This window comes from Panthera uncia, chromosome D2, assembly GCF_023721935.1.
Source record: "Panthera uncia isolate 11264 chromosome D2, Puncia_PCG_1.0, whole genome shotgun sequence".
In the NCBI taxonomy this organism is placed as follows: domain Eukaryota; kingdom Metazoa; phylum Chordata; class Mammalia; order Carnivora; family Felidae; genus Panthera; species Panthera uncia.
Window position 1 is genome coordinate 4,910,150 of NC_064818.1, and position 27,643 is coordinate 4,937,792.

The 27,643-nt window shown below is 43.8% G+C and overlaps 1 protein-coding gene across 3 annotated transcripts in view; it reads right to left on the minus strand.

Annotated features, from left to right (window-relative positions):
* PRKG1 (protein kinase cGMP-dependent 1) overlaps nt 1–27,643 on the minus strand; it is a 1,263,577-nt gene that overhangs the window by 130,418 nt on the left and 1,105,516 nt on the right. For all 3 annotated transcript variants that reach the window (XM_049646038.1, XM_049646037.1, XM_049646039.1), the window contains exon 8: nt 15,187–15,252. In XM_049646038.1, the coding sequence (XP_049501995.1) occupies nt 15,187–15,252 (66 nt within the window). The remainder of the gene's footprint in view (nt 1–15,186; nt 15,253–27,643) is intronic.

Sequence of the window (27,643 nt, forward strand, 5' to 3'; positions counted from 1 at the left end):
CTCCTCCCTCTCCCTCTCCCCCTCCTCCTCCCCCTCCGTGCTACTTCTCAGTGTGTTGCACACATACCTCTCCCTCCACCATCCCTTACAGGTAAGTACCACCCAACCTGTGTCCTCTGCCTGCTTTTCCCTCCCAACTGATTGACTTACTTTCCTGAAATAGTTACTGCCTACAGGTTCAGTCTTGTTTTTCACCCGCATCATCTCAAGGAACCTCACAAGGGCTCTGTGAGGAGAGTACCATGACCCTTACTGTGTAGGAGGTTCACAGCAGGTTTACCGAGACTCTGTGCTTCTGACATTGGGATCAGACCATTCTCCACCGGAGGGCGGTCCTGGGCAACGGAGGATACTTAGCAACGTCCCTCACCTCTGTCCACCTGATCCCCTTAGAAAACCCACTTGTGACATTAAAATATGTCTCCAGACTTTGTCAAGGCCTCCATTCGGGAGCAAGAGACAAGAGGTAAGGCTTAGAGGGTTAGGTAACCTGCCTGAGACCACAGAGCTGGAAGTAGTCAATCTGGGATTTGATGGTCGGATCTGCACTGGACCCTAGTTCTCACACAATTCGCTAATTACCCTTTCCTCAAGCTGGCTCAGGAGATAGCCTTAATCGGAAGACTCGAGCTGGCCTCCTAACAGCAGTTAGGATCCCAGGCTGACGGCCGTCAAGTCTGCACCTCTTTCCTTGAACGTTCCAGATCCACACCGAGATGCCTCCCTGCGCACAGTGTACCCTGTGTCTCTCCCCAGTCCCTCAAACTCAGCTCCGCCATCGCCGCAGTAACCACCTTCCACGGGACTCGCTGCTCCAAAAACCGTCTCCCTGAATCCAACTGTCATTCAACCAGCAACGCAGGCCAGGCATCTTGGTGTTGCGGGTGCCTCTTCCCTTTGATTCAAGCCCGTCACGTCTGTCTTCGTAACCTGTCCTGACTTGGTCCCTCCTTGTCATCTCTGCTCCCAGTGCCTCATTCAGGCGATCGACATTCTGTCATACGTCAGAAGCAATACTTGGTATCTCTACCTCAATCTCTCCCACTTTACTCTTAGAAAGAGGCCCTTAACGGAATCTAGCTTGCCGGCTGACACTCGATTTGCTGGCATAAAAGCACCAGCATAAAAAAGGTGTAACACAGATCTACTGTGTGGCTCTGAGAAAGTCACTGAGCCACTACGACCCTTAGTTTTCTTTTCTAGACTTGTTTTTAATGTCCTCTTTTCCCATAGGGATGTAGTGTGGTTGGATCGAGATAAAATAGTAAAACAAAGGCATATCGAGACGCTCAGAAATTCATGTAATAGCTTCTCTCAACACTTTTCCTTCTTCCCCACCAATGACCACAACCTGCATCATCTACAAATGGGAGCCTTCTTATGTCATAATTTTGAGCTTTTAATTTAACTGGTCACTTGGATGATTTCCACACTTCCCTGTCCACTCTTCCTTTCCAGGTACCTTGTTAGCCTTTCCTATTTACGCCTGACCTTTCAGAGAAAGGTTATTCGAGCTCTTTTCTGCTCTCACAATTTTCTGAAGCCTTTTAAATGTGTTTATTCTTCTCCAGGATGAAGGAGCAGTTGCAAAAATGAAACGAATAACTAGGCTCCATGTATCAATTACAAGAGACGAATAAATGTCAAACCGACTCTTCTTGGATGTTGACCTATTTCTTGCCCCGGGGCTGATTCGCCCCATCATGTCATTTAAGACTGTTTCAACCCAAATGTCAAGCTGGTCAGGGTGCAATACAACAAATGTTCTCACACATCACCAGTGGGGAGCGAGCCGGAGAAGAGGTCTACCCGATGATTTTCAAATACGGAAACCAATTTGACAATAAATCTCATATTAAAAAAATAATAAAAATAAATAAAAATTTAAAAAAATATATGCATATCCCATGAGTCAGCAATGCCACTACTGAGGAGCTCTTCAAGGAAATGCATCCAAAGAGGGACGAAGTCACATGCGAAGAATTCTTTACAAAAATTAAAAATCGAAGTGAGTTTACCTGGTCCAGCACACTTAGGAAACTAAGGAGAGAAAGGTCCTCAGCCGATGCTCATGAGAGGTTTTTCTTAGCACGGTAAGTGTGATAAGGCAATGTGATGTAATGGGCTTTGAAAGCAGAAATGGGCTCCCACACCAGCTCTCTACTTAAAAGCTGTATGTTTTGCAACATGATACCTTGGCCGTCTGGAGCCAAGTTTATCTTTACAAGAGAGCAGAAAAAGCATTCTTTGTATGCTTGCTCTTTGAGAAATCACGTGTGGATGTATATGTGTGTCACCAATCTACTAATCTCAATGTGCTTTGAGATTGGCACAAATGTTTAACAAATGACAGGGTAACTTTGTCTACTTATACCTATCTCTATATTTGCGTAGGCTGTGTCTGTAGGTGGACCAAGTAGAAAACGGACTTAGGCAGTGTGATCTCACTATTTAAGGAAATATACCAAAATATGACTGGTAGGTACCTTTGAATGGCAGAATTCTATTTTTCTGTGCTTCCCAATTTTTCTCAGTGAGCAGTCATGATGCTTATAATCACCTGATACTGAATGACTAAAAATGTAAAAAGAAAACAAAACACAACAGAGAGAAAATAATGCAACATAAAGTTCTCACTCGGTGAGATTGCAGGTTTCTCATCTAGATGAAAATATACTATCTCAGGTTTACTGGGTAGGACAACATCATCCTTCTCAACAACCAAATCATAATTTGCCTTTGCCGGCCTGGTTTCTGTTTTCATAATTGTTCCATTACACGAATGTGGCAGGGCTGTGTCTAATACAACCGTTAAACTCCATCTAAACGGGTACACTCTGAAAGGTCCTTCTTTAAGTAAAGCTTAGTCTAGGAATAAGATTTCACGGTTCTTGTAGCTGATGCTAATCCAGTTCATGTGTCTATCCTAAAAGTTTCAAAATGAGTACCAACTGCTAGCCAGATTGAGAAATAAAAAAAATGCAAGTCTTAGATCTTTATGACCCAGCTGGGCCCGGAATAACGGTCTCCCCAGGGAAGTGTTTCTCCTAAAGGAAGCAAAACCTCTTAACTGGACCAGAAGAAAAGCAACGTGAGTATCTAACCTAGAATCCAACTTTCAAATCTAATGATGACACTGTTGGTTTTTAAAGGAAAATTGATCAGAAGGTGACCCTGGCAACCCTCCCCCCTCCTGCTTGAGCTCTAGAATCCCAGTAGCATTATGACCCCCTCAAACAAATAGCCCCAACACCCCCCAGAAGACCCTTTGGGGGAATTTCAAATATCAAAGTTCAAATATTACCTCTGTGATGGAAGAAATTCAGACTGATTTTTCAGACATGGAAACAGACTTTCTTACTCATTCACACAACTGGCGAATGAGTTCCAAAGGCAGTGCTGAATCGCTAAATAACCATTTTTCAAACATCCAAGCGGGGAGGGAAGGCAAGCCTCAGAAACAGAATGGATTTAAGCTTTTATGGGGGGAAAGTGAATTACTTATTCACCAAGGTAAGGTGAAACAAACAATCACTGTCATTAACAACACCAAAGCCGTGACTGTAAGATCTTAAAACTGATCAGCTGTCAACTCCCACATCAATTTCCATTCATCAGCTGATTGTCAGGAAACGTACACACTCCTTTCCCACCTCCGACGGACTTCTCCGTCTGCACAATACAACTTGCACAGGTGGACCTTCTCACATCCATAACTGAATCGACCTCCCTCCGTCTCAGCCTGCTGTATGTCCCATACTGTGGATCGGCTAGAGACATCCACCACGCTGCCCAAGATGAAAGCCCTTGTCTTATCTCCTGCATTCAATTACTCCCCAAAGTCGGGGCGATCCCTGGGGCTGCTGCAAGTCTCCCATAAGCCTCCCTGCCTGAGTTCTGCTCATTGGAATCAACCTTCCATTCCCTCCTTCGAAACCAAATGCAGACGGTGGCAGCAGCAGCAGCCTCCTGTTGGACGCTCGCTGCCCGGGGGACAGAATCCCTATTCTTTGCATCTGAGAGATTTCTTCCTAATTTGTCTACCTCTCTTCTTTCCAACTCCGTCTCCCTGCACTCCACCCACCCAACGGACTTTCCAGTGCCTAACCTCCCAAGCCCTCTGTTCCCGCCCTTGCCGCTAGTTACTGTAGGCTGGCCTCTCCCAATCCCTTCTCTCTGTGCATGCCCTTCCCTGGACGGGAGCAGACTCCACCCTTCCTTCCTGCACGTACAACCGCCCCCGAAACTTAAAGACCTGTTTCACATGTGAACTCAACTAGCAAGTCCTCTGGGACACTCCAGGCACGACACGCTCCCCCATCCTCTGTTCTCCACGATCATTATTATTACTTTTGAACTGGAATGGTCTCTCATGATGATTTTCAGTGCATCTGATCTGACCAGGAGTTCGTCCAGGGCAGACAGACTTTGCTATTTATCTTTATTGCTCGGGACCTCAAATAGGATTTGGTGTGGAATCTGTACTGGTTATTGATTTCCTGCCTTTCGGCTCTAAATTCACCCTTTTTGCTCTGTAAAAACAGATCTGGGCCAGTTGTTTTTTCTTTGGCCAACTGGCACTGAGACTCTGTCTGTACAGGGCACCGGGGAGATACCACAGGAGTGAGGGTTTTGCTTCGTGTTCCGGGGTGCTGGGAGTTTCTCGTCCCTTCTCCTGTGGCCGGCAATGACAGTATTGGAGACCAGGAACACCCAGCAGCCAACAGCTTCCCCAGGGGATTCCCCCCTCAGGTGGTTTTACAGCACCCTGTGGATGGCTTTCCCTGAACTCCTAGGCAGTGTGATCTCACTATTTAAGGAAATATACCGAAATATTAACGGTAGTTACCTTTGAATGGCAAAATTATATTTATATTTTTCTGTGCTTTCCAATTTTCCAGTGCGGATTTCGGGCACACGTGCTATGGTTCGGGGTCACGGCACCTGGCTGCCATCACACGGCCATATCCTTCCAGCTGGGGTGATGCTCCCCCCACCCCCCAGGGGACACTTGGCAATGTCTGGAGCCACTTTTGGTTGTCACACTGATAGGCGGTGGGGAGTTACTACCAGCTGGTGGGGAGAAGTCGGGATCCTGAGAGACCCCCTAGGAGGCATAGGACCGCACCGTGACAAACCCACAATGTCTGGCCACCATGTCTGGCCCACAATGTCACAATGCGGAGTTTCAGGACCCCTGCTCCAGGGCAAGGCACCAGCAGGGTAGGTGGGGGCGGGACAAAGGAAGGGCTGGGGAAGATCTCCAGCCAATGCTCTCGTGCAGGCCTGGGGCTAGTGCCTCTTATATCTACTGTCTCTGAATTCTCTGGAACTCTTTTCCTTTCTGGCTAGCTTGTTACTCCAATCCCCTATTACCGTCACTAATTCTTTACAACCAACTTTTCTTGCTCAGATTACTCTGTGTGGCTTCTCTCCTGATGGGACCCTGACTGATACAGAGTTATGCGTCCTTTCATTCTGACAGATTCTTAGCGAGGGCTTAGCATACTCGTTGACATTGTGCTGAGATCTGAGGAGTCAGCGGAGAACAACACGAACGTGGCTTCTGTCCTCCTCAAGCTTGCAGTTTACGAATCAGAACAGACCAACAAGCATCGGACATACGACACAGCAAGGGTAGGGTGGGATCTGAAACGTGACAGGAGAGCCCCACTTACTATGCAAGCCAGGTAAGTGGTGGAGTCCAGGCTTCACAGATGCTTTCAGGAAATCAATGAACTGAAAGAATAAACTCGTTGTTTTAATTCGGTGATTCAACTACCTAGCCACAGCGGGGGTTTGAAGCAGTGAGGTCAGCAGCCATTTGCAAGTCAAGGATTTTACTCACTTATCTTTTTTTTTTTTTTCTTAGAAGCAGCAGAATTCATTATAGATTTAGTTCAATGAGAATATTTTAGCTCAATTCACAAACTGTCAATAATACCATTACTCTGTTTGTTCATTTCCATTATTATGAGCCTCTTGAACCAACTCTCTCTTTTTATGCAGTTAAAACATGTTTATGTATTTATTTAGAGAGAGAGTGCAAGCTGGGGAAGGGCAGAGACAGAGGGAGAGAGACGGCGAGGGGGTGGGGAGTAGAATCCCAAGCAGGCTCTGCTCTGTCAGCACACAGCCTGACAAGGGGCTTGAACTCATGAAAGCTGAGATCATGACCTGAGCTGAAATCAAGAGTTGGACACTTAACTGACTGAGCCACCCAGGCGCCCCTCTTTGTACGCATTTCTATTCATCATAGCACTGACCCTAAGGCTCAACATGGAGCGGGTACTCACTATGTGCTTGTTGAATTAATACATGCATGAGTTTTCTATCTTGGTAATTCAGGTCATAGCATAATTCAGGTGAAAAAAGCACTAAAGCCGAGGTCATGAGGGCTATGTTGCAATCCCATCACTGGCAGTAAAGACCTGGGATGCTCCCTATTCCCTCTGAGACCTACCTTTCTTGTTTCTAAACTAAAGAATTTGGAAGACAGGCTTTTCCGAGTCTCATTAAGTTACAAAATTCTAAGATACAGCATTAGAAGACAAGAATGTAATTGTACTATCCATCTTTATTAAATCTTTTTAAACAGTGGGATTTGAGGGCATCTCTGGTCCTCGATTCCGTCACTTGTAAAATAAAACTGACCTGTAACAGGGATTCACAAACTATGACCCTTGGGCCAAATGACAGACCGTAAGCCACAAAGTTCAAAATATTTGCTGTCTTGCCCTTTAGAGAAAATCTTTGTCCAGCCCCAGCTTCTAAGGTCTCTCCCACTTTTCCTTCTTAAATCTCTGCTATGACTTTCTAACTAATCCACTTGCCATCTAAAGGTTCTTAACAGAGTTTTTCAAACAAAGAAATGTAGTGCATTCTGATTAATGACGTACCAACATATTAAGGACATCGGACTTCCTTGATTTTGAACAGAGTCAGAAGTTACAAAAGGGGACTGTTAGAACCCCCGTGGGTTCATGACTTAAGAGGTTAAAGCTGGAAGTTATCCGTACAGCAGGGATAAAAATAAGTCATATAATAGTTACGTATTTGCCTTTAGATCCCCAGCTGCTAGACGTCTGAGTGGCTGACATATGGCAGGTAACCAGTAAGTTCTAGTTGGGTGGATGAAGAAAGGGGTTGTGCCTTCTCAAATCGCTCTCCAGTGATGCTAGGCATCATTTCTCGAAGGACTTGCAGTAGGAGAAAGAGGTACCATTCTAAAGCACCGAGCAGGTCCATGTGACAAATTGCTGTCCCATCCACTTCTTTCCATTATTGACGCCACAAATATAGTCCCTAGATACGCTTTTCTCTAGTGGAAATGTGTTCATTTTGTACTCAGCTCACGCTTCCTCAGGGCGTGCTGTAATCCAACTCACATCATTAAATGGAGTAAATATCATGTCTCTCTTCTAAACTTCTGGATTTTATCTTTTCTGCTTCATATTTTTTTAGAAGGCACACCAATCAATAACAGCGCCATAGAAAAAGACAAGCCCAAATGATCGCAGCTGATATAATCCTAGCAAGGTATACTTGGTTTTTGTGATCAGCCTGCAAATATCTTCACATCACCCCAGATTTCACTCTGGAAAACGAACCAACATAAAATCCATCTAGGCTGTAGGAAAGACTGAGGCTGTGAAATATTTTAAGTTTATCACCCTATCAGTTGACCAATGTGACGACAGGCAGTGTAGCATGTGGTCCCTGTAGTCCTATCGTGTGAACACAGAATGGCAAGTTATATAAAGACAAGGACACAGGTGACCTAGCGGGGCAAACACCACTGGGTGCGTGGGCCTTCATGAGACTGACCTGGCTGGTGGGGTCAGAAGGGTGCCTGAAAGAGCCTGCTGTCCCCAAATCTTTCCCCTACTGGCCTCCCTCATGGTACCTGAAATACTAAGATCGTTTGGATTTTTATGATTTCTCCATCTTTGGGGTATGTCGCCAAAATGCAAATAACTTGCAAAGAATCATCTTAATTTCTAATTAGCCGTTACTTAAATTAATGCAAGCCTAACGTGAAGTCCTAGAGAATGCAGGAGTTGAAATAAGATGACCGAGGATCAAAAACAAAGAAAGCTTAACGGCACCTGGGTAGCTCGGTTGGTTGAGCGTCTGACTCTTGATTTCAGTTCCAGTCACGATCTTATGGTTCGTGAGTTCAAGCTGGACTGTCAGTGCTGAGACTGCTTGAGATTCCCTTTCTCTCTGTGCCCCTCCCCTCCCCCCCTCTCTCTCTCTCTAAAATAATAAATAAATAAACATTAAAAAAAAAAGACGGCTGAGGCACAGCATGGAGGGAAATCAGAACAGGACTAGTGGGGGCACCCCTCAATTCTCTGACATCATTTAAGTCAGGGGTTGGCAAAACTATGCCTCGCAGGGCAAATTCAGCCCACTGTTTTCCTCACATGGCCACTAGCTAAGCATGATTTTGACATTTTAAATGGTGGAAAAACAAAACAAATCTCAAAAGATGAATACTACTTAACCCCTGAAAAGAATATGAAATTCAAATTTCAGTATCCATAAACAAAGCCAACTGGAACACAGCCATGCTCTTCCATTTATCTGCTGCCTTTGGTTCATTTTGCATTACAGCAGAGCTGGGTAGCTGCAACCAAGAACAATGGGTCCACAAAGCATTAATATTTACTAGCTGGCCCTTTTTAGAGAAAGTTTTCCAACCTCTGGTTTAAGTCATACAGCTCTGGCTTCATACTCAGAAAATAAAACTTGTGCTGTTAATACCCCCCGCCATTTTTGTTGGGCAGTTTAGCGATCATCTGCTCCTCCTTGAGCTCAGCCCCAACACCAGTTGCTTACCAGAAACACATCGAGCACCCCCCCTGAGAGAAGCTGGATAAATGTGATGTTTCTCTGTATGTTTCCATCTCCTCTGACATTCTGAGTCCTCATATAGGAGGCTTCCTGGCTCCTGTCCGGCTGACTCACTGATATACCTAGCCCAGGGCACGGATGAAGTGGATTTAGTATTTCTGTTTATTCTTCTTTGAACGTGGAGTTGAACACCTGAAAAGCCCCAACAAAGACAAGTGGAGGAAGGCACCGATCCACTGGAGACAAGAAGGCTGGGGAGCAATCAGGGCAGAGACCAGGTCAGAAGCAAGATCTCTAGAGACTGATGTAGGTGTGGCTAAAGAGCCGGCAACCAGTACTAGAAAGAACTAGAGGTGGAGGGCAGGGTGGCTGGAAGATGGAGATTTTGCTACTGGCACTGGCAGAGGAGCAAAAAACATCCTGTCACATAGGCACAGATTTGTCCCTAACTGAGCTGACTCTATACAATGAGTTTTCAGACCTATGGTTGAATTTGTGTCTTGTGGATGTCCAGGTATCTGACACAGGACGCAGGTATTAACTGTTATTTTTCTTAATGAATACACATAAAATTTCCTATAGTCTAGTTCTAACCCCATTTTTAATACCTAAGGCCCTGCATGGGTATTGAGAAACAGCATTCAGTTTACCTGTTCCGGTGACTTTTTCTCATGGTCCAGTCTCTCCTGGGAAGCTGTTTGCTTCCCCGTTTTTAATGCGCCTTGGGACCATCCTTAGACTTACGAGTTGCTTCCTAAGCACCAGTCTAGCAGCTCGAGTCTTGTTCCTCTTTTAAATACATGGCAGAGATAACGCCTCTTACACAGGAGGCAACATGAATTCTAGGAGGTTAAAAACCTCAACCACACTCATCCCTGCTTCCCTGGTCCACAGAGATCTCTCCGTTTCTGAGACTGACTGCCATTCAATGTCCTGTAATCTGATATTTGAGACTCCCTCCTAATCTCATTATTTTTATACACAGCATGCTTGTCTTCCTCTAGGCTAGTTCTTGGTCTCCATCCCCAGCTCCGTCTCAATGACACCTGAGTCCTGTGTCAAGCCACTACAGCCCCCAAAGTGAGACCAAATATCCCAAGTGCCAGTGATGAAAAGGCTAGCACATAACGGTTTGCAAATTATTTTAGTGATGCCTAGACTCCCATGTGGCGGGGGTGGGGTGGGGGTGCTTAGGCATCACCTGGAATGATTAAGAGGGATAGAGGGAAGACTTTTGGGTACTCTGAAAGCTTCACCCCCACGGAGCCAGAAAAGTTGTTGCTTTCTTTCTAATTGATTTTGTTTAAGCCACAGATACGGTAAAACCAAAGTCTGAAAAGCAATGGTGATGAGGTATTATTTTAGCTTGAGATTACCAGGGTTCTAGTCAAAATAATTAACAGTGTGATACAAGAATTGACCAATCAGAATGGATATTAATCCTGGGGTCTGCCAGAAGTTAGCTTTTAGTTGTTGGATTGAGGAGAGATTGGGAGAGTCCTGGGTGGGGGAATCAGATGACCAAGACAGTAGAGGGTTAGAAGAGACAGGCAGGGAGCTCAGACCACTGCTCTTTCCTAACCAATATGAAAACATTTCAATTTTCATAACCAGTTTGCCTATGTCTTGGAAATTACACACTAAATCAGGGATAGAGTCAGGACTTACTTAGACCTTAATTTCCTGGGGAAAAATATAAAACTCTTTAATCCTAGTAGTTATGCTACCCTTCTTAACAATGATCTCAACATGTAAAAATACAGTCTCTCTTGAATTTCTAGCCTCATCAACAACTCACGTCAGTAAAGTAGTAGGGTACTGCCTAACTGATTACGAAACATTCTAACGTACTTATTTTCACGGATTCTGGAAAAAGAGGTGCTAAAGACACCTAATCATTTTTTAAATATTCGAAAATTGTGTTAATGGAAACAGACTGGCCTGTTAGACAAATATCCCTTTGCAGTCAATTTGCAACTTCTGGAATCACTGCAGACAGTTACAAAGACCAGGATGAGGCTACGAGACACGAATCAGCAGATTCGTGGGACCACCAGGTATCGGTGTATCATTTTCTAGTTCGTCAAGGAGCGTTTTTTTTTTAAGAGAAATTCTGCCATGCATGATTAGTTACAATAGTGTGCTTTTGCCTTCCTTCTGGAATGATAAAGCATAATCGCGGGCTTCTGTAATGTGGCACCGCGCTTGTAAATTTGTGAAAGAAGCTCCTTTTGTTGACAGGTCTAACGTCTGCCATCTGTTTGCATGGGATGAAGCCCGGGTGCTCCCCTAATTGGCCATAAATTAGGTGCCAGCAGCAGGCTCCTGACAGGAGGCTTCAGTTACAGTTTGGTTGTTTTTCAAGCTGTGAATCTGACATTTGGTGGGAAGAGCAACTTCCCTTCTAAGAGTGCAGAAATGCGTGTGGTGAGTTCTACGTGCAGGCTCCCTTCTCTAGGTTTCTGTTGAAAGACCTCTCTCGAGGTGTCCTCTCAGTGTGTGTTCCTAAGGATAAACTTCTGCCAATTAGATGGAAAAATTGCCCAATCAGAGGGGCTCCTGTGCCTTGTGCAAGAAAAGGAGAACGTGTTTACTGAATGCTTACTCCACACCCTATGCTGTGCATGGACCTGCGTGTACAATAAACCGACCTTCCCACCAAGCTCACATTTCGGTAATGTGAGCTTATTTTGCAGGTAGGGAAACTGAGACTTAGAATTTAAGTAACTGTCCCTATTAAGTATTAGGCAACGGCCCAAACATGATGCAGGCACGATCCAACTAGTGAATTTTGTTTTGACAAAGCCCATGCACCGCCCGGCGCAAAGCGTATATGACCACATTTGAGAAAAAGAGAAAATTCGGACGAGGGCCAAAGTATGTGCACGATGCTATGTGGTGCTCCTTCAGTCCTCAGGCCCACAGTTAACTAAATTGAAGAGGCAGGACCAGATGGCCCACAAAATCCCATCTACTTTGTTCCTCTGATCATTTATCAGGAAATCTTATCAAGTTATTAAACTCCTATGGGCTTCCATTTCCTCTCCTGTTGACCATCCTGCCTACCTTCCAGCTGGGATGCCATGCATGTGAAAATTCCCAAATTATAAAGGACTGTAGGGATATAAACTGATGGGATACCCTAGTCACCTGGCACATCCTCAGCCCCACCCCCACTCCTTCCCTGGCCAGATTTTCTCGCTTTAGACTTTATTTTGTTAAACATTTTATTTCTAAGTCATCTTTACATCCCGTGCGGGGCTCGAACTCACGACCCTGAGATCAAGAATCAGAGAAAGACAGATACCATATGGTTTCACTCTTATGTGGATCCTGAGAAACATAACAGAAACCCATGGGGGAGGGGAAGGAAAAAAAAAAAAAAAGAGGTTAGAGTGGGAGAGAGCCAAAGCATAAGAGACTGTTAAAAACTGAGAACAAATTTTGGGTTGATGGGGGGTGGGAGGGCAGGGTGGGAGGGAGGGCAGGGTGGGTGATGGGTAGTGAGGAGGGCACCTTTTGGGATGAGCACTGGGTGTTGTATGGAAACCAATTTGACAGTAAATTTCATATATTAAAAAAAAAAAAAAAAAAAAAAGAATCAGATGCTTTTCCAACTGAGCCAGCCAGATGCTCTTCTTGCTCTATGTTTTAGAGACAAGGTCAAGACCATGTTGAGTTCCCATAGCTTTCCTTATCTAAACCTCTACAAATTTTCTACTTCTCCTCTCAGAAAACAGAAGAAGAAAAGCATACATTCTCCAAGTATTCTTTCCTTGTTTGCCCACAACTTCCTCCCCTGTGGCCCCATTTCCATCAAACGGTCCCTTTAGTATTTCATTTCCTCCATTTTCCTGGATGCATGTATGTACTCATCACAAGGACGCTCTCCAAGACCCGCCAATGCCTCGTGCTCCCCCTTCCTTTCCCTTCCCTCTTTTCCTTCCTTCCTTCCTTCCTTCCTTCCTTCCTTCCTTCCTTCCTTCCCTCCCTCCCTCCCTCCCTCCCTCCGTTTCACCGAGTTGTTGAAAGAAAGAACCCTTAGTCTAGGTGACCTAACTTCCTCAGCACCCACTTGCTCTCTGCAGCCTGGGCTCCATTCTCACCACTTGACTGAAGCTTTTTTCTCCCAGGCTCCTGAACTATTGGCCTTTTCTCTGTCTGTCTGCCTCTTGGATTCCAATTGGATTGGACACTGCCGACTGTCCTTCCTCTCTTGGACCTTCTCTTGGATTCTGAGGTTTTACGTACCTGCTCTGAGAGCTGACACCTCAGTTCTATTCACCGGTGTGTCTTCTCCTGCCTCTTCCTTCAATGTAACAATTTTCCCAAATTTTAACCTTGGTCCTTTTATCTTTATTCTTTGACACAATTCCGTCCAGTCCCATGGCTTCAGCTGCTAACTCTAGGTAAGCGACTCTGAAGTTAATTTTAAGGTAACTCCGACAAGAGTTCTTGTCCCACCTTTTCTATCTCCTGCAGAGCATCTGTTCTTGAGTGTCCCATTGGTACGTCAAGTTCGTTATGTTTTTGAGGGAAAACCACGGTGCCTCCCAAACCGACTCTTCTGTACAACTTCTAGATCATCTCTCAATCCTGACTACACCCCTAGTTTCTTCCTTGCCCTTTCCTTTCGGTCAAGGAGTAAGCCCTTTGGTTTTACCTTTTCATCCTAATGCATTTCTCCTCCAGCCGGTCTCATGACCACCACTTGGGCTGACAGACACTCACCAGATATCCCCGCTCCTACTTCACCCGTAACACATTTTACAGAGCCTTCTGGGATCATTCTACCAAATACAGTGATACAGTGACGGACACTATCCGGTTGCCTAAAACCGTCAGTTACCCTCACCCCAACAAAGAGTGTTCTTGGTGAACCGGCCCCAGTGTGTGTATGAAGCACCCGTCACAGCACTTCCTCCGGCCGCCTTCACCCAGCCCCATGCCGGCACACTGCCACAGTTCCCTGCTCCCTCGCGAGGGTCGCTGTGTGGTTCACTCTGCTCATCTTGCCTCTCCTGTGCTTTCCAGACCCACCTAATCACAGCGCAAGCGCGTGCTCTGGACCCTTCCTATTTTCTGCCTTGTGCGGAGGCTACATCTTCTCTAATAGAAGCGAGCCCCCCAAACCGGCATCTGTGCTGCCCCTCGGACTCTTCTCACAGCACCAAACACAAGGCCTTGTTCTCAGTAGATCCTCAGTAAGGCGAGAGGCAAACGAAGCAAAGGATGACCAGGTAATGTTGTTTCTGGGAACCAGATAAAGAGCATCGGTGTCAGATGTCGTTCTGTGGCTATGTTGCTGCTCTGGTTCTAGAGACCCAGGGCCGAGGGGTCTCCAGAACTGAGATGTGGGGATCGAGCGGGACCCCTCTTCCCCTGGAGCTCATGCAGCTCAACATTCAACTCCATCGTTCCGTACTGCTCACATCTGGCCCCCAGGGGCATGCCCCACTGACACAGCCTCTTCCGGCCCCACGGCTGCTAACGGGGTGCTTTACAGTGCTTTCCCTTGGGCCAGGCACTTGGCTTTTCTGAACGACTTATCCACAGAAAGGCGGTGAGAAAGAGCCTGGAGGACTGCCTGCAGACAGTGCACCCCCAGGCCCTTGGAGAGTCCGCGATCCGATCCTTGTATTTACCCAAAAAGCCCTCGGGCCATGAGGCTAGCAAGGCCAGAATGCCGAGAAGGAACAGGGGCAGGCATCACCCAACACACTTTTAATAACCCCAAATATATACCTCTGTCTAAAATGACGTTTTCTCCAAAGGCATCTTCCTTAAATACTTATAGAAGTCTGGGGGTGGGAGCGTAGGGATAAGTAAAGCAGGCTGGAGGAACGGTCCGTGTCTTAATAATGATACGAGTAACGCTGTACATTCTATAACAGTGATAATGATTATCAGTACTATGAACAATTATACCAATAGCTAGCATTGTTAAGATCGTCCAAAGTAAAGAAAACAAAAAACCAAACAAACAGAAACAACACTGGGACCCACGCTTTCCTCACGCGCCCTCCGTAATCCTCACATCTTTGTGAACAGTGCATCATCGCCCGTGTATAAACCGGCTAACTGCAGTGAGGCTCCTAACGGTTACGCACCCGCCGAAAGATCTCAAGGGCAGAAGGGACAACAGGGAGTGAGAATTCCTTCCCATTCCAAGAAAAACAGGGAATGAGCATCAAACATAAAACTCATTTGAAAATGAAGCAATATAAAACAAGTGTTAATAACTCCATAAAACGATGTGTACTTCGAAGAACTGAGGTACGCCACTGACAGGTGCGTGCAGGACGCATAATAAAGCAATGTACTCACTCTCTGTCGATGACCAGGCAGGTCACAGCCTCTGCAGCGATTACGTTGGCTGTCCTCACATCCTCCCTATGTAAAAAAGAGAGACAGAGATTAAAGTAAAATCACTTTTACTATCAAACAGAAGGGTTCACTGCGATTAATTTCAGGAAACAAGGTAACTTACGTGTACCTCTCAGATTTATCCACCCCTAGGGTTAAGCTTTGTTCATGTTTGAAATTTATTTGTCCTGAGGAACCACCTTACTTTTACCATTGATCCCACAAATCCTATAGTTAATAATCCAGGAGTTATAATTTTCAGTCTTAAAGTTTCATTTCTAGAAGTGAAGCAAATTTTACATCATCATTCCCTGTGCTCTTTGGGGAATGAAGGAATTAACTGGATCGTGACAAGGACGGTAATGGACAGGGTAATTTGAATTTTTAGAAGGGGGGCAGATATATTTCTGAACATTGAGTATCTAATCCGTTTGTGTATGAATTTATTACTATCACCTTGGGAAAAACGGATCTGTTTTAACTATCACCTTAGAGACCCTGTTTTTATGTGGCTAACCTTTTGACAACTTATAATACACAGTTATTCATCTATACCAGAAGAGTATTTGACAAATTTTAATCACTCTGATTGAAATATATATATACACACACATATATATACATATACATATATATATATACACACTATATATATATATATGTATATGTATATATATATATATATATATATATATGTGTGTACATACACACACACACACACACACATATACACATACACGGTTTCTTTGCAAGCATCCAATTTGTCACTTCAGGCATATCTACCAACCTCTTAAACCTTTAAAAATTTGTTCTTGTATTTCTCATCTTACCCAGAGGTCTAAGATTTTGTAAATTAACATTCACATTTCATTCTGAGCTACTAAAAATTTCATAGCATTACTGCATGGAAACATTAAGTTATACTTGAAAATGTACTCCTTTTCCTGGAAAAGTAAAATTTCTAAGTTAATATAATTAATGATAAATACAAGTTTGAAATACATTAAAGAGAAACATACACAGAAATAACATAGTGTTAACAATACATTCTAAAAATCATAATCCAAACATCATAGGTCTCTAATAATAGGTTTTTCAAGTCTTGGAAACAAAGATGCACTCGCTGAATTTTTATTTTTTCAAAATACACTACATTCTCACAGATAGGTCTGAACTCAGTAAATTTTCCACTGATCTTTTGTCTTCCACTGTTGCTACACCATGCTATTAAAATTACGGTTGCTTTACAAAAACCATCAGTACTAAGTATTTGGTAAACAAGTTCCCCCTTACTAAAATTACTTTTCAGAGATATCTTGGGGCACCTGAGTGGCTCAGTTGCTTAAGCATCCGACTCTTGATTTCGACTCAGGTCATGATCCCAGGGTCACGGGATCAAGCCCTGAGTCGGGCTCTGGGCTGATGGTGCAGAGCCTGCTTGGGATTCTCTCTCTCTCCTCTCTCTCTCTCTCTCCTTCAGAAAGAAACATTAAAAAAGAAAGAAAAGAAATATCTTGAGGATACTGTTAAGCATTCATACTTCACAGAGACTTTAAAATCATTTTTCCACTTCTAAGGGAACCCACGTTGGCCTTCTGGTAGAGCTGTATTACATTTATACATTGATTTCAGAAGAAAGACTTTAATTATACTAATTTCCCATACAATGCATGACATAACACTCTTCTTGTGTGGAGAGGTGTTCTTAGATCTTTAAGTAAGATTTCTTAATATTTTTTGCTAGATCTGGATATTTTTAAAAAAAGAATTCTGGGGTGTTTTCTATCAATGCTTTCTCTTATGAAAGCAACGTTTCTATTTCTGTTTCTCATTGGTTATTGCTATTAAAGAAAAGAAGCTATTGATGAACGTGTATTTAAAAATTTTTTTTTTACATTTATTTATTTTTGAGAGACAGAGTGTGAGTGGGGGAGGAGCAGAGAGAAAGGGAGACACGGAATCTGAAGCAGGATCCAGGCTCTGAGCTGTCAGCACAGAGCCTGACATGGGGCTCGAACGCACGAACCATGAGATCGTGACCCGAGCTGAAGTCGGACGCTTAACCGACTGAGCCACCCAGGCACCCTGATGATTATATATTTTTTATCCACGTGTCATACTAAGCTCTCTTTTGACTGTACAACTTTTATTAGGGTCTAGACAGCTCCCAGTAGGATTCTACCAGAGTCTCCCTCACATCCCCACCCTGCAGCCAAAGCGGCCACCTTTGCTATCTGCTGAATGCTTCATGTGCCTCCGGGGAGGACTCCCTCACTTGCCCTCCTGGCCTGGGAGGTGCTTCCCCAACTCCTTGACTAGCTCACCCCTGCTGACCCTTTAGATCTCGGCCCACGCATCTCTGCATCAGTGAACTAGAAGCAACCAGCCCAGGCTCCCTGTTCACCTGTGCTCATGGCCCTCCGTACCTCTCCACCCAAGCACCTGTCAGTCTGCAACTTAGACGTTTATTTGTGCGGTCACTGGGTTGATGATTCTATCCCCCTCCCCCTAAACCATAGGAGGGCAGTTCCCTGGCTGGTTTTCCTCCCTGTTTTACCCAGAATGCTGGCCATGTGGGAGGTACGTAGCGGGTATTTAGTACGAGATGGCACAGCCTGGAGCCCACGGGCAGGACAGCACAGAGCAGGCTTTGGACTCACACTGCCCTTGTTTCAGGAGACAAGCTACACGCTATGTCAAAGCCTCAAGTGTGGGAACGGTGGGAACGGTAAGCCTGCCCCCTCACCGCCGGGTATTCAATGTGCTCAAGGGACGTGTATCCTGATGCCCAGCCGGTGGACAGCAGCGTGTTCTTCCATTTATCTTGATTCTTCTCACCTCCTGTGCGGCCACGCTGTCCGGCGTTTTACGAAACACTCCTACTCAACAGAGCGCGGCTTTTCTTTCGGCTCTGAGGGAGCAGACAATATATTTTCAACTCCATCATCGCTTTCTGAGCAGGGATTTTCAGTGAAGCGGATGCCATGGGCAGAAAACCTCACTAATACACCATTAGGTCTTTCATTTATCAAGCGAATAACTTATTTCTTAGGAGACTGCTCATGATGGTATGTTGCTATACCCTGCTGCTAGTCTAAAAAAGCCAAAGAACAGAACTCCTATCATAGCTTTGTAGAAAACATATTAAATCTGAATTTTCCTAAAATATATTACCATCTTGACAATTTAGAAATTGCTCACAAAGTCCTTAAAATAGAACATATACAAAATAATGCTTTCTTTTTTTTTTTTTTTTAATGTTTTATTTATTTTTGAGACAGAGAGAGACAGAGCATGAACAGGGGAGGGTCAGCGAGAGGGAGACACAGAATCTGAAACAGACTCCAGGCTCTGAGCTGTCAGCACAGAGCCCGACGCGGGGCTCGAACTCACGGACCGCGAGATCATGACCTGAGCCGAAGTCGGCCGCCCAACCGACTGAGCCACCCAGGCGACCCAATAATGCTTTCTTTTGAATGTATTCTCTACACATATTAATTTTAAAATGATTTCATCACAAATTTCCAATATTTGAAGATGTTATTATGTTTTCTGGCCTAAATTGGACATACTTTTTTAAATGAATGTAATTTTCTTGCAACAAGAGAAAACACACAGACATTTTAAAATACAGATAAGAATGGGGCACCTGGGTGACTCATTTGGGTAAGTGTCCAACTTTGGCTCAGGTCATGGTATCACGGTTCATGAGTTCGAGTCCTGCGTTGGGCTCTGTGCTGACAGCTTAGAGCCTGGAGCCTGCTTCAGATTCTGTGTCTCCCTCTCTCTCTGCCCCTCCCCAACTTGCTCTCTCTCTCTCTCTCTCTCAAAAATAACTAAAAATATTAAAATATTAAATTAAATATACATGAGGAAAAGTAATTATCAGAAGAAACTGTCAGTAGAAATTGGAAGTATTTTAAAAAGGAAAAATCTGGAAGTTTTGCCCTACAATCAAGCTTAGTGCCTAGTAAAGTGACATATATCAAAACAGACGTATAATATGGGGAAAAACAATATATTAAATATAAGATTCTAACATTTGCTACTTATTATCTAGTATACAACAGGAACCATTTTAGTCAATTCACACAAATCTCATTTAATGGATAGAGCAGAGGGTAGGTATAGAATCTCAAATTTACACGTGAGGACAGAGGTTGGGTCACACGCCCCAAGTCAAATATAGCCAGTGAGCAGCTGCTGTGGAATCTGAACACAGATCTGGCTGGCTCGAGGGCTCACGTCTTTCCACAAAAGTCCACCGTGTATACACTCTGCTACCAGATTTCCATTCGACAATTCTCAGTGCATTCTGGTGCAAAATAACTTAGGAGCACTAAGTAGTCAGACGGTCCGTCTGTCATCGTAAAAAATATATTCAGTTGTTAATAAAAACAGCATTAATAGGTTTATGGGCGCTCAATTGCAAAGCTGATGCAGTAAGCCATTTTATTTTGTTTCTCATATGGTTAGAGTTCCTCCCATCCATGGCTATGTTCTAGCCCTAATATTGTCGCTTTATAATAACGTTACGTTACAATAGGAAATTATTGAAGGCCGAGTTCATTCAATGCCGAACTCATATTGCCACTATGCTGTCATTGTATCTCTACTATCTGGGTGCTTAATGGTGTTGTGCCTGCTGACACAGGTGTCCAGAAATGCTGTCTCTGAGTACTTACAGAGCCTGCTTCTGGGAGAGGCAAAATTCTATCTGATCTAGTATCGACATAGGTTAATCTCTTATTTCAGCAGGGGTGGTACGGACTTCTAATGAGAGAATATTACTCACATAAGCAGACGATGCTGTGGCTTACTGTGTCTGCTAATTTCCTTTGTAGGTCTAAGCAAATATTTGCATTGAGATATGAAATATTACGTACTCCTATGATGCGGAGGTCCTGAGAGCTCTATGTGGTTACTGAACTTATCTCTATCCACACACAGCTGTTAGGATAGTGGTTTCGCAAAGCACACCCGCCACGTTTGCAGGGGCTTCACGTAATACTGGTGTAGATGCGAGAAAGATTTTTAAAAACGGAGTTTTCCTTCATTTTTACTTTTTTGTCCGATCACAGTATTTGATAAATCCTAGCAGAAGAAGAGATGAGATTTTTAAAGTCTCACCGACACCGACCACAAGATAATTCATAACTGGAATACGTTAACATACAAAATACATATTTAAAAAACATCCACCAGACTGCCTCTGAACCCTCAGCAGCTTCTTTATAGTAAATAAATGCACACGTGTCCCCCTAAGGGTCCAGGTCTAACATGCACGTTGTCTCTGAAGATCAAACCTCACACTCATCCATTTCTGTCCCTGCGTGTTAGTTGATTTCAGCGTGGCATTTAATAAACGCGGACAACTGGAGAAGTCGCTACCGGTGGGAGGTCAACGGCTATTTCACAAACTTGCTACGCATTAATGAGAAATTACAGGCAAAGCTATGCGGTTTAGTAAGTAGCGTTCTCTTTTTTAAGCATTCTTGGAGGAGTTAGACATTCCTTTCTGTGACATCACAGAGCATGAAAAACATCCAACATATTTGCAAACCCAGTTTTTCTGTGCACTGACTCTGATATTCTTTGCACTTCGTCACCGGAGTCTTCATCATCACTGTATCCCAAAGTGGAGTCACTGTCAGAATCGGAATAATCCATAGCAAGGGTTTACGTGGACTCGTCTCGTTCCGAAGCGAGTTTCTTATGCCTCATGTCCGCCGGAGAGCTCTATCGTACATCGATGGCCCAGGGGAACAGACACAGAGCGTCCGAGGCCAAAGCAGGGCACGGTTCACGCAAAGGCACTGGCCCAGTAGGGGCTCTTCCTTTTCGAGCCGGGGCAATGTGACTCCTGGCAAGAGAGCCCAGGCATTCCCGCAGAGCCAGGCTCTGGAAACGGACACCACTCCAAGGGCTTGTGAGCTCACGGCAGCCCACGGCTCCCATTCTCCATCCAGGGCAGCCGCTGAGCCTCCCCAGTCCGGTGTGCCTCACGCTGGACAAAATGAACCTTTTCGGCTCAAAACTGAAGGCACGCGAACTCACTGCCGGCAGGATGACAAACGGGAAGCAGCCACGTAAAATAAAGGTGCACTTTGAATTCGTGAACCGGACGTGTGGGGTTCACAGCAAATTCAACCGGGCGTTCAACTTTGCAAGTTTGGTCCCAGAGCAGAGAAGTGGTCTCGCCCAAAAAGCTGTATCCAGCTACTCACTGACTCTACTTCGTATGTAGTCATGAAATTATTCCAGCACGATTCACACCTCCCACACTCCGTGAAGCGAATCAATACGTGGCAAATAAGCGCATGTCTTGTAACCAAGGTTGGCAGAGTCAGCAGCCAATCAATTTTAGCTTCCGGCGTCATAGCATCACTTGAAGGTCCTCTGGGACATCTGAGAAGCATGTGACCCGTTACACTTTCTCTCTACACGCTCCCTCCCTCCGTTTCTGTAATCAATCACTCTCCGAATTCTTTCTGACACCACCTCGTCCAGTTATTTTCCTGAATCCTTGACCTCAGTTCACTAACATATAGGGATTCCTCCAAAATTCTGTTTCTGGCCTTCTGTTGTGTTGTGCTGACTTCTCTCACTGGGGAAATGTCACCTAATCTTATGGTATCAACTTTTGGTTTTATTTTGACTCCCAAGACTTGAGTTTAACCTTTACCCCTCTCCTCCTGGACAACTCGCTCTCGAAGCGCCATTGCCCCCTCTAATTCAGACCCCACACATTTTCTCTTAACCTCAACCACTGGGTTCTTTGGGTTCCCTATGGCATCACCATTTGAGTCAATGACATGACCATTCTTACATTCACCCGGTCTCGGAAGATTAAATTCATTCTTCTCTCTTTCCATCACTGCATAGCTTTGGTCATACTGGCCCTCTCTCTCTCTTTCTCTCTGCCTTCTCTCTTTACCTATCCCTCCTGTCGCTTCTAGAGCTACTCCTCTATTTGGGCCATCGCCATTCCTACCAGGAATGCTGATCGGGCCCCTTAACTGGCCTCTGTGCTCCGACTCTCTCTCCCACTTCCCATCTATCTCTCACTTTGTTGCACATTTTCAAATCTAAATCTGGTTGTGTCGACTCTTTGCCTGAGAACTTTCCAAGGAAACATTCAAAAAAGAAAAGTTTCTACACTGTTGTCTAGAGCTGGAAGTCCTCTGCTCTCTGACCTATCCCCTTTCTAAGCACCATACAGACTATCCTCTACTGCATTTGCGACAACAGTTTCCTTAAAAGACACCCACTGTCACCTCCATGGCTGTGCCCGTGAACGTGGCACTGCTAAGCTCCCTCGACTCCAGTTCACTGCTCACCCACGCAAACGTCCACTGTCTTTCAGTAGCATTTGTAAAGGAAAAAAGTCCACGTAAGAAATACGTCTGCCTATTGATTACAGAAACAATAATTAAAATAACAACAGAAAAGTGTGAGAGAAAAATAGAAGGATAACCATGACGTCATCTGCCAGGAGATAACTAAGGTTAACACCTTGACGAATAGCCTTCAAACACTTTCTTATTCTTCAGCATTCACATGTTACATGGATATAATTCTAACAGGTCGATAATTATTTTAACAAATATTTACTGAGGGCTATTACATTTTGCATGCCCGAATCTTGCAGTCTAGTGGGGACAAGAAGTTAAATTAGTACACAAGCGTATAACTGAAAATGCCAGTCAAAGAGTCCTCAAGCAAAGCTATAATAAGGGAGGATCTCATTTGGAAATTCAGAGGACAGACACCCTTTCTGAGGACGCTGAACGCGAAGACCAGAATGAGGAGTTACCAAGGTGAGTCAGGAGATGTATTTTCTAGGAAACAGGTGTAACACAGGCAATATCCCAGAGGTACGAAATGGCTTATTGTTAAGCCAAGAAGGCTGGCATTCAGGAATTGAGGAAAAGAAGTCAGGGCACAGGAGAAACCAGACAGGAAGGCAGGACCGCATTGATCAGTGTCTGTGGGCTACTCTAAGGATTTATATATATTTTTACTTTACATTTATTTTATTTTTGTAAATGTTCATTTATTTTGGCAGGTGGGGGGGGAGGGAGGGAGGAAGAGGGCACAGAGAGAGGAGGACAGAGGATCTGAAGAGGGTTCTGTGCTGACAGCAGCGAGCCCAAGGCAGGGCTTGAATGCACAAACCATGAGAGAGATCATGACCTGAGCTGAAAAAGGATGTTCATGACTGAGCCATCCAGGTGCCCCTCTAAGGATTTATTGTTTAAAAAGAGATGGACTAAGTGAACATTTTTTTCCCTTTACCGTAACACATAAAATCTTAAAAATTAGTTGGAAATCACAAGATCAATTGAAGGCAACATTTCCTATGCTCTGATGAAATAAAGTATCAAGGACATCAGTTTAGATGACTAATTTTACAACAGTGATGGCCTTTTCACTTTTAAAGTAGCTATTGCTACACACCCATGGATGTATTAAGACATATTATCTAAACAGAAAATATGACCCCGGCCTTTAGAATCTCCCAACACAGAATGCAGGAGTAACGACAAAAACAAATGCATAAAAATCACTATAGTACCGAGAACATATACCAACTCACGGTCAACACCAGGACACTGGAGTCTGAAGCAAGTTCATTTCCTGGAGCCCACCCAAGACAGTCTCTGTTTCTTATCAATAGTAGGGACTCATGACATGACCTCGAAAAGGATGTTTTTGTAGGCAGAACAATTCCAAGCGTGATCCAGAAAGTCACTCCAAAATTTATTCTTCTGGTGACCTTGGTAGATATTTCTATTCCCTGTATTAATTCACTTCCTGAGAGGATGCACCTCCCGTTGGATCAATACCCACGGAAGGTCACAATAAGTAAAAAGATGATGGATTTAGGAGAACTCAATTTTCACATTGTTTTTCATAAGACTTCCGCCGCATTGACAGCATACTGGATCTTTTAAGTGGCATGTCAACTTTGCATTCCTGACATGCTCCAATGACAATGAACACGGGTACTTATTAGACCGCACCAAATGAAATTGCCATTTTTGCACAGCTACTGGCAATGTCCTACGGTTCAACCTAATATATGGAATTCGTGAAAGGGTAGACGAAGCAATTGCAGAGGGTGAAATATTGCTCTTTCTTAGTGACACGGCTGAAGTTAGTGTCAACAGTCATCCACGCTGTTCCCATATTCTGTATTTGAAGCTACACATACATTCTTCTGAATGCGGATGCATTTGATGGCTTTTGCTCGTCCATCTGGACATTAAAGACAATTCTATATACATTCCTTTATGGCTAGGGTACGAAAGGACCGCTGAAGAAATTCCTGTTTTTTTTGTTGTTGTTGCTGTTGCTAGAGCACAGATAGTATTTAGTCTGTACTCTGGCTTCAAGTAGTCAACGCTCTGGCAAAGTCTTACAAATTTAAAGAACATCTTCCTGGAGTGTATTTTTTGGAGAGAAGGAAGAGGTCACTCTTCTTGTTTATTCTGTTATTATTTTATGAGTCGTTTAGAAGTACAGGTTTAGATATTATGCTACCATTGCTTTCCTAGGGGCCCATTTGGTCTGTTTCTGAATGATTTAGAGGTGTTTTAATTTGAGAGGAAAAATAAGAGAAGACAGAATTTTCCTCTATTAAAATCTTTCAATAAAGTCAACCCTGGAGTACAACACAATAGATGTGTGTTCCTATACTCAAATCAGACACTCACTTTCCTCTTAACTCCTTGCTTCTGCTTCTCTGCACCATACTTCTTAACAGTCTAGATTAAAATAAATCTACTGGCTGTGGCTACTTTTCAGACAGTGACACATGTGATTCTGTAATGCATCTGGCCACAGAAAGTTTGTACTTTATTTATTTAATTTATTATTATTATTATTTTTTTTAACGTTTATTTATTTTTGAGACAGAGAGAGAGCATGAACGGGGGAGGGTCACAGAGAGAGGGAGACACAGAATCTGAAACAGGCTCCAGGCTCTGAGCTGTCAGCCCAGAGCCCGACGCGGGGCTCGAACCCACGGACCGTGAGATCATGACCTGAGCCGAAGTCGGACGCTTAACCGACCAAGCCACCCAGGCGCCCCAATTTATTATTTTTTTAAATGTTTGTTTATTTCTGAGACAGGGAGAGACAGAGCATGAGTGGGGGAGGGGCAGAGAGCGAGGGAGACACAGAATCGGAAGCAGGCTCCAGGCTCTGAGCTGTCAGCACAGAGCCTGACGGGGCTCGAACCCACAGACCACGACATCATGACCTGAGCCAAAGTCGGACACCCAACCGACTGAGCCACCCAGTCGCCCCAGAAAGTTTGTACTTTAGGAGAAGATATTAACAGACCCGTTATTCCAAGTGTGCCTCACGGGTCATAAGTACTTTTAAGAAGAAAATGAGGGGTGCCTGGGTGGCTCAGTCGGTTAAGCGGCCGACTTCGGCTCAGGTCATGATCTCGCGGTCCGTGGGTTCAAGCCCCGCGTCGGGCTCTGTGCTGACAGCTCAGAGCCTGGAGCCCGTTTCAGATTCTGTGTCTCCCTCTCTCTGACCCTCTCCCGTTCATGCTCTGTCTCTCTCTGTCTCAAAAATAAATAAATGTTAAAAAAAATAAAATAAATAAAAAAAAAGAAGAAGAAAATGATCCAGGGGCGCCTGGATGGCTCAGTTGGTTGAGTGTCTGACTTCGTCTCAGGTCATGATCTCGATCTCACAGTTCGTGAGTTTCGAGCCCCACATCGGGCTCTGCGCTGACAGCTCAGAGCCTGGAGCCTGCTTCTGATTCTGTGTCTCCCTCTGTCTCTGCCCCTCCCCCACTCATGCTCTGTCTCTATCTCAAAAATTAATAAACATTAAAAAAAATTAAAAAAAGAATAAAATGATCCACTAGTCTTTTTTTGTCTGTTTTCTGCATTCCACACAGCTGAAAAATAATGCTCCAATTTTCCCTATCTTTAAAGTAACGGAAATGGAGCATATTTAGAATGAGGGCTAGAAATGTGGTTCTAGTAAACCCCACTGAGGCTTGCTGGAAATGAATGTTAAGTTGCTTGGTCACATATTTCAAAGGACTTCTATCTCAAGCGCCTTCAGCCTGGGAGTGCATCCTCTCCTATAAAGAATTCAAGGCAACATGTCAGGAAGAGTGTGTCTCATTTCTTGTTCCACTGCCAACCTAGTGTGTGACCTTGAGAAAGCGCCCCATTCTCTGTGTCATTTTTCACGTAGGAAATGGTGGCTGAAATTAGTGCTCTGTTCTCCTCTGTAATTAGTTTTACCCATGTGGACACTTTTCAAAAATTCTAATTATCACGGTTTTCAATGCTCCTGAGATGATTCATCTTGAATCCAAGGATATTTCTCTATACAGAAAAAGATCTGCTAAGCCTGTAATTGTGATCTACTTTTTGAATATGTCAGTGACAAATCATGGCAGAGATTTTCATGTGAGCAGTATTTATTTGTAATTGGAAATGTATTTTCACATAGAAATTAGACGTGTTCACGTGAAATAAGATACTCAAAATCAGAAGTCAAGAAAAATACAATAACATGTTTATAAAACCATATTTTGATAATTAAAAATTAAAATGGAGATTTCAGGGGTACCTGGGTAGCTCAGTCGGTTAAGTGTCTGACTCTTGATTTCGGCTCAGGTCATGATCTCACCGTTCATGAGTTTGAGCCCCGTGTCGGCTCTGTGCTGACAGTGTGGAGCCTGCTTGAGATTCTCTCTCTCTCTCTCTCTCTCTCTCTCTCTCTCTCTCTCTCTCTCTCTTCCCCTTCCCCACTTGCTCTCTATCTCTCAGAGTAAATAAAAATAAACTTAAAAAATAAAATTGAAATTTTAATTGGGCTCTTTCAAAGAAAAGAATATCTAGAATTTTATTTTATTATTAATTATCATTATTATTAGAATTTTTAAATACAGTTAAAATATAAAAAAGATTCTTTCCTTTTTGGTTCTTGCTTCTCACATATTTCCTATTTTGCATTATTGGAATCAAGAGCTTGCTTTCTAACAATATTCTTCAGTGATTTTAGAAGCCCGGTCATCTAATATGCTATAATTGTATCCAAAGTGAAGATTAACTTTGAATCACAGATAAACAGAAGAAACAACTTAATTGGTAAGGAAAGGAAATTCGTGGCTATGTCTATACAATGCCAATTTAAACAAAAAAAATGCTAAAGTGAAACCACTACATACAAGGAAAAGTGTTGGTGTTGGTCAGGAAAAGCAAGCAGGATATTAGATCTCTTGAATAAATCAATTTTACCAAGAATTTTAATAGATTATACTTGTACTATCTGCCCAGCTATTTTAATTTTAAGCTGTATGTATGATTTTAAATTGTTTTAAAATATTATGTAGTTTAAATAATTGAGACCTAATTGCTTTAATATGTAAAGAGCT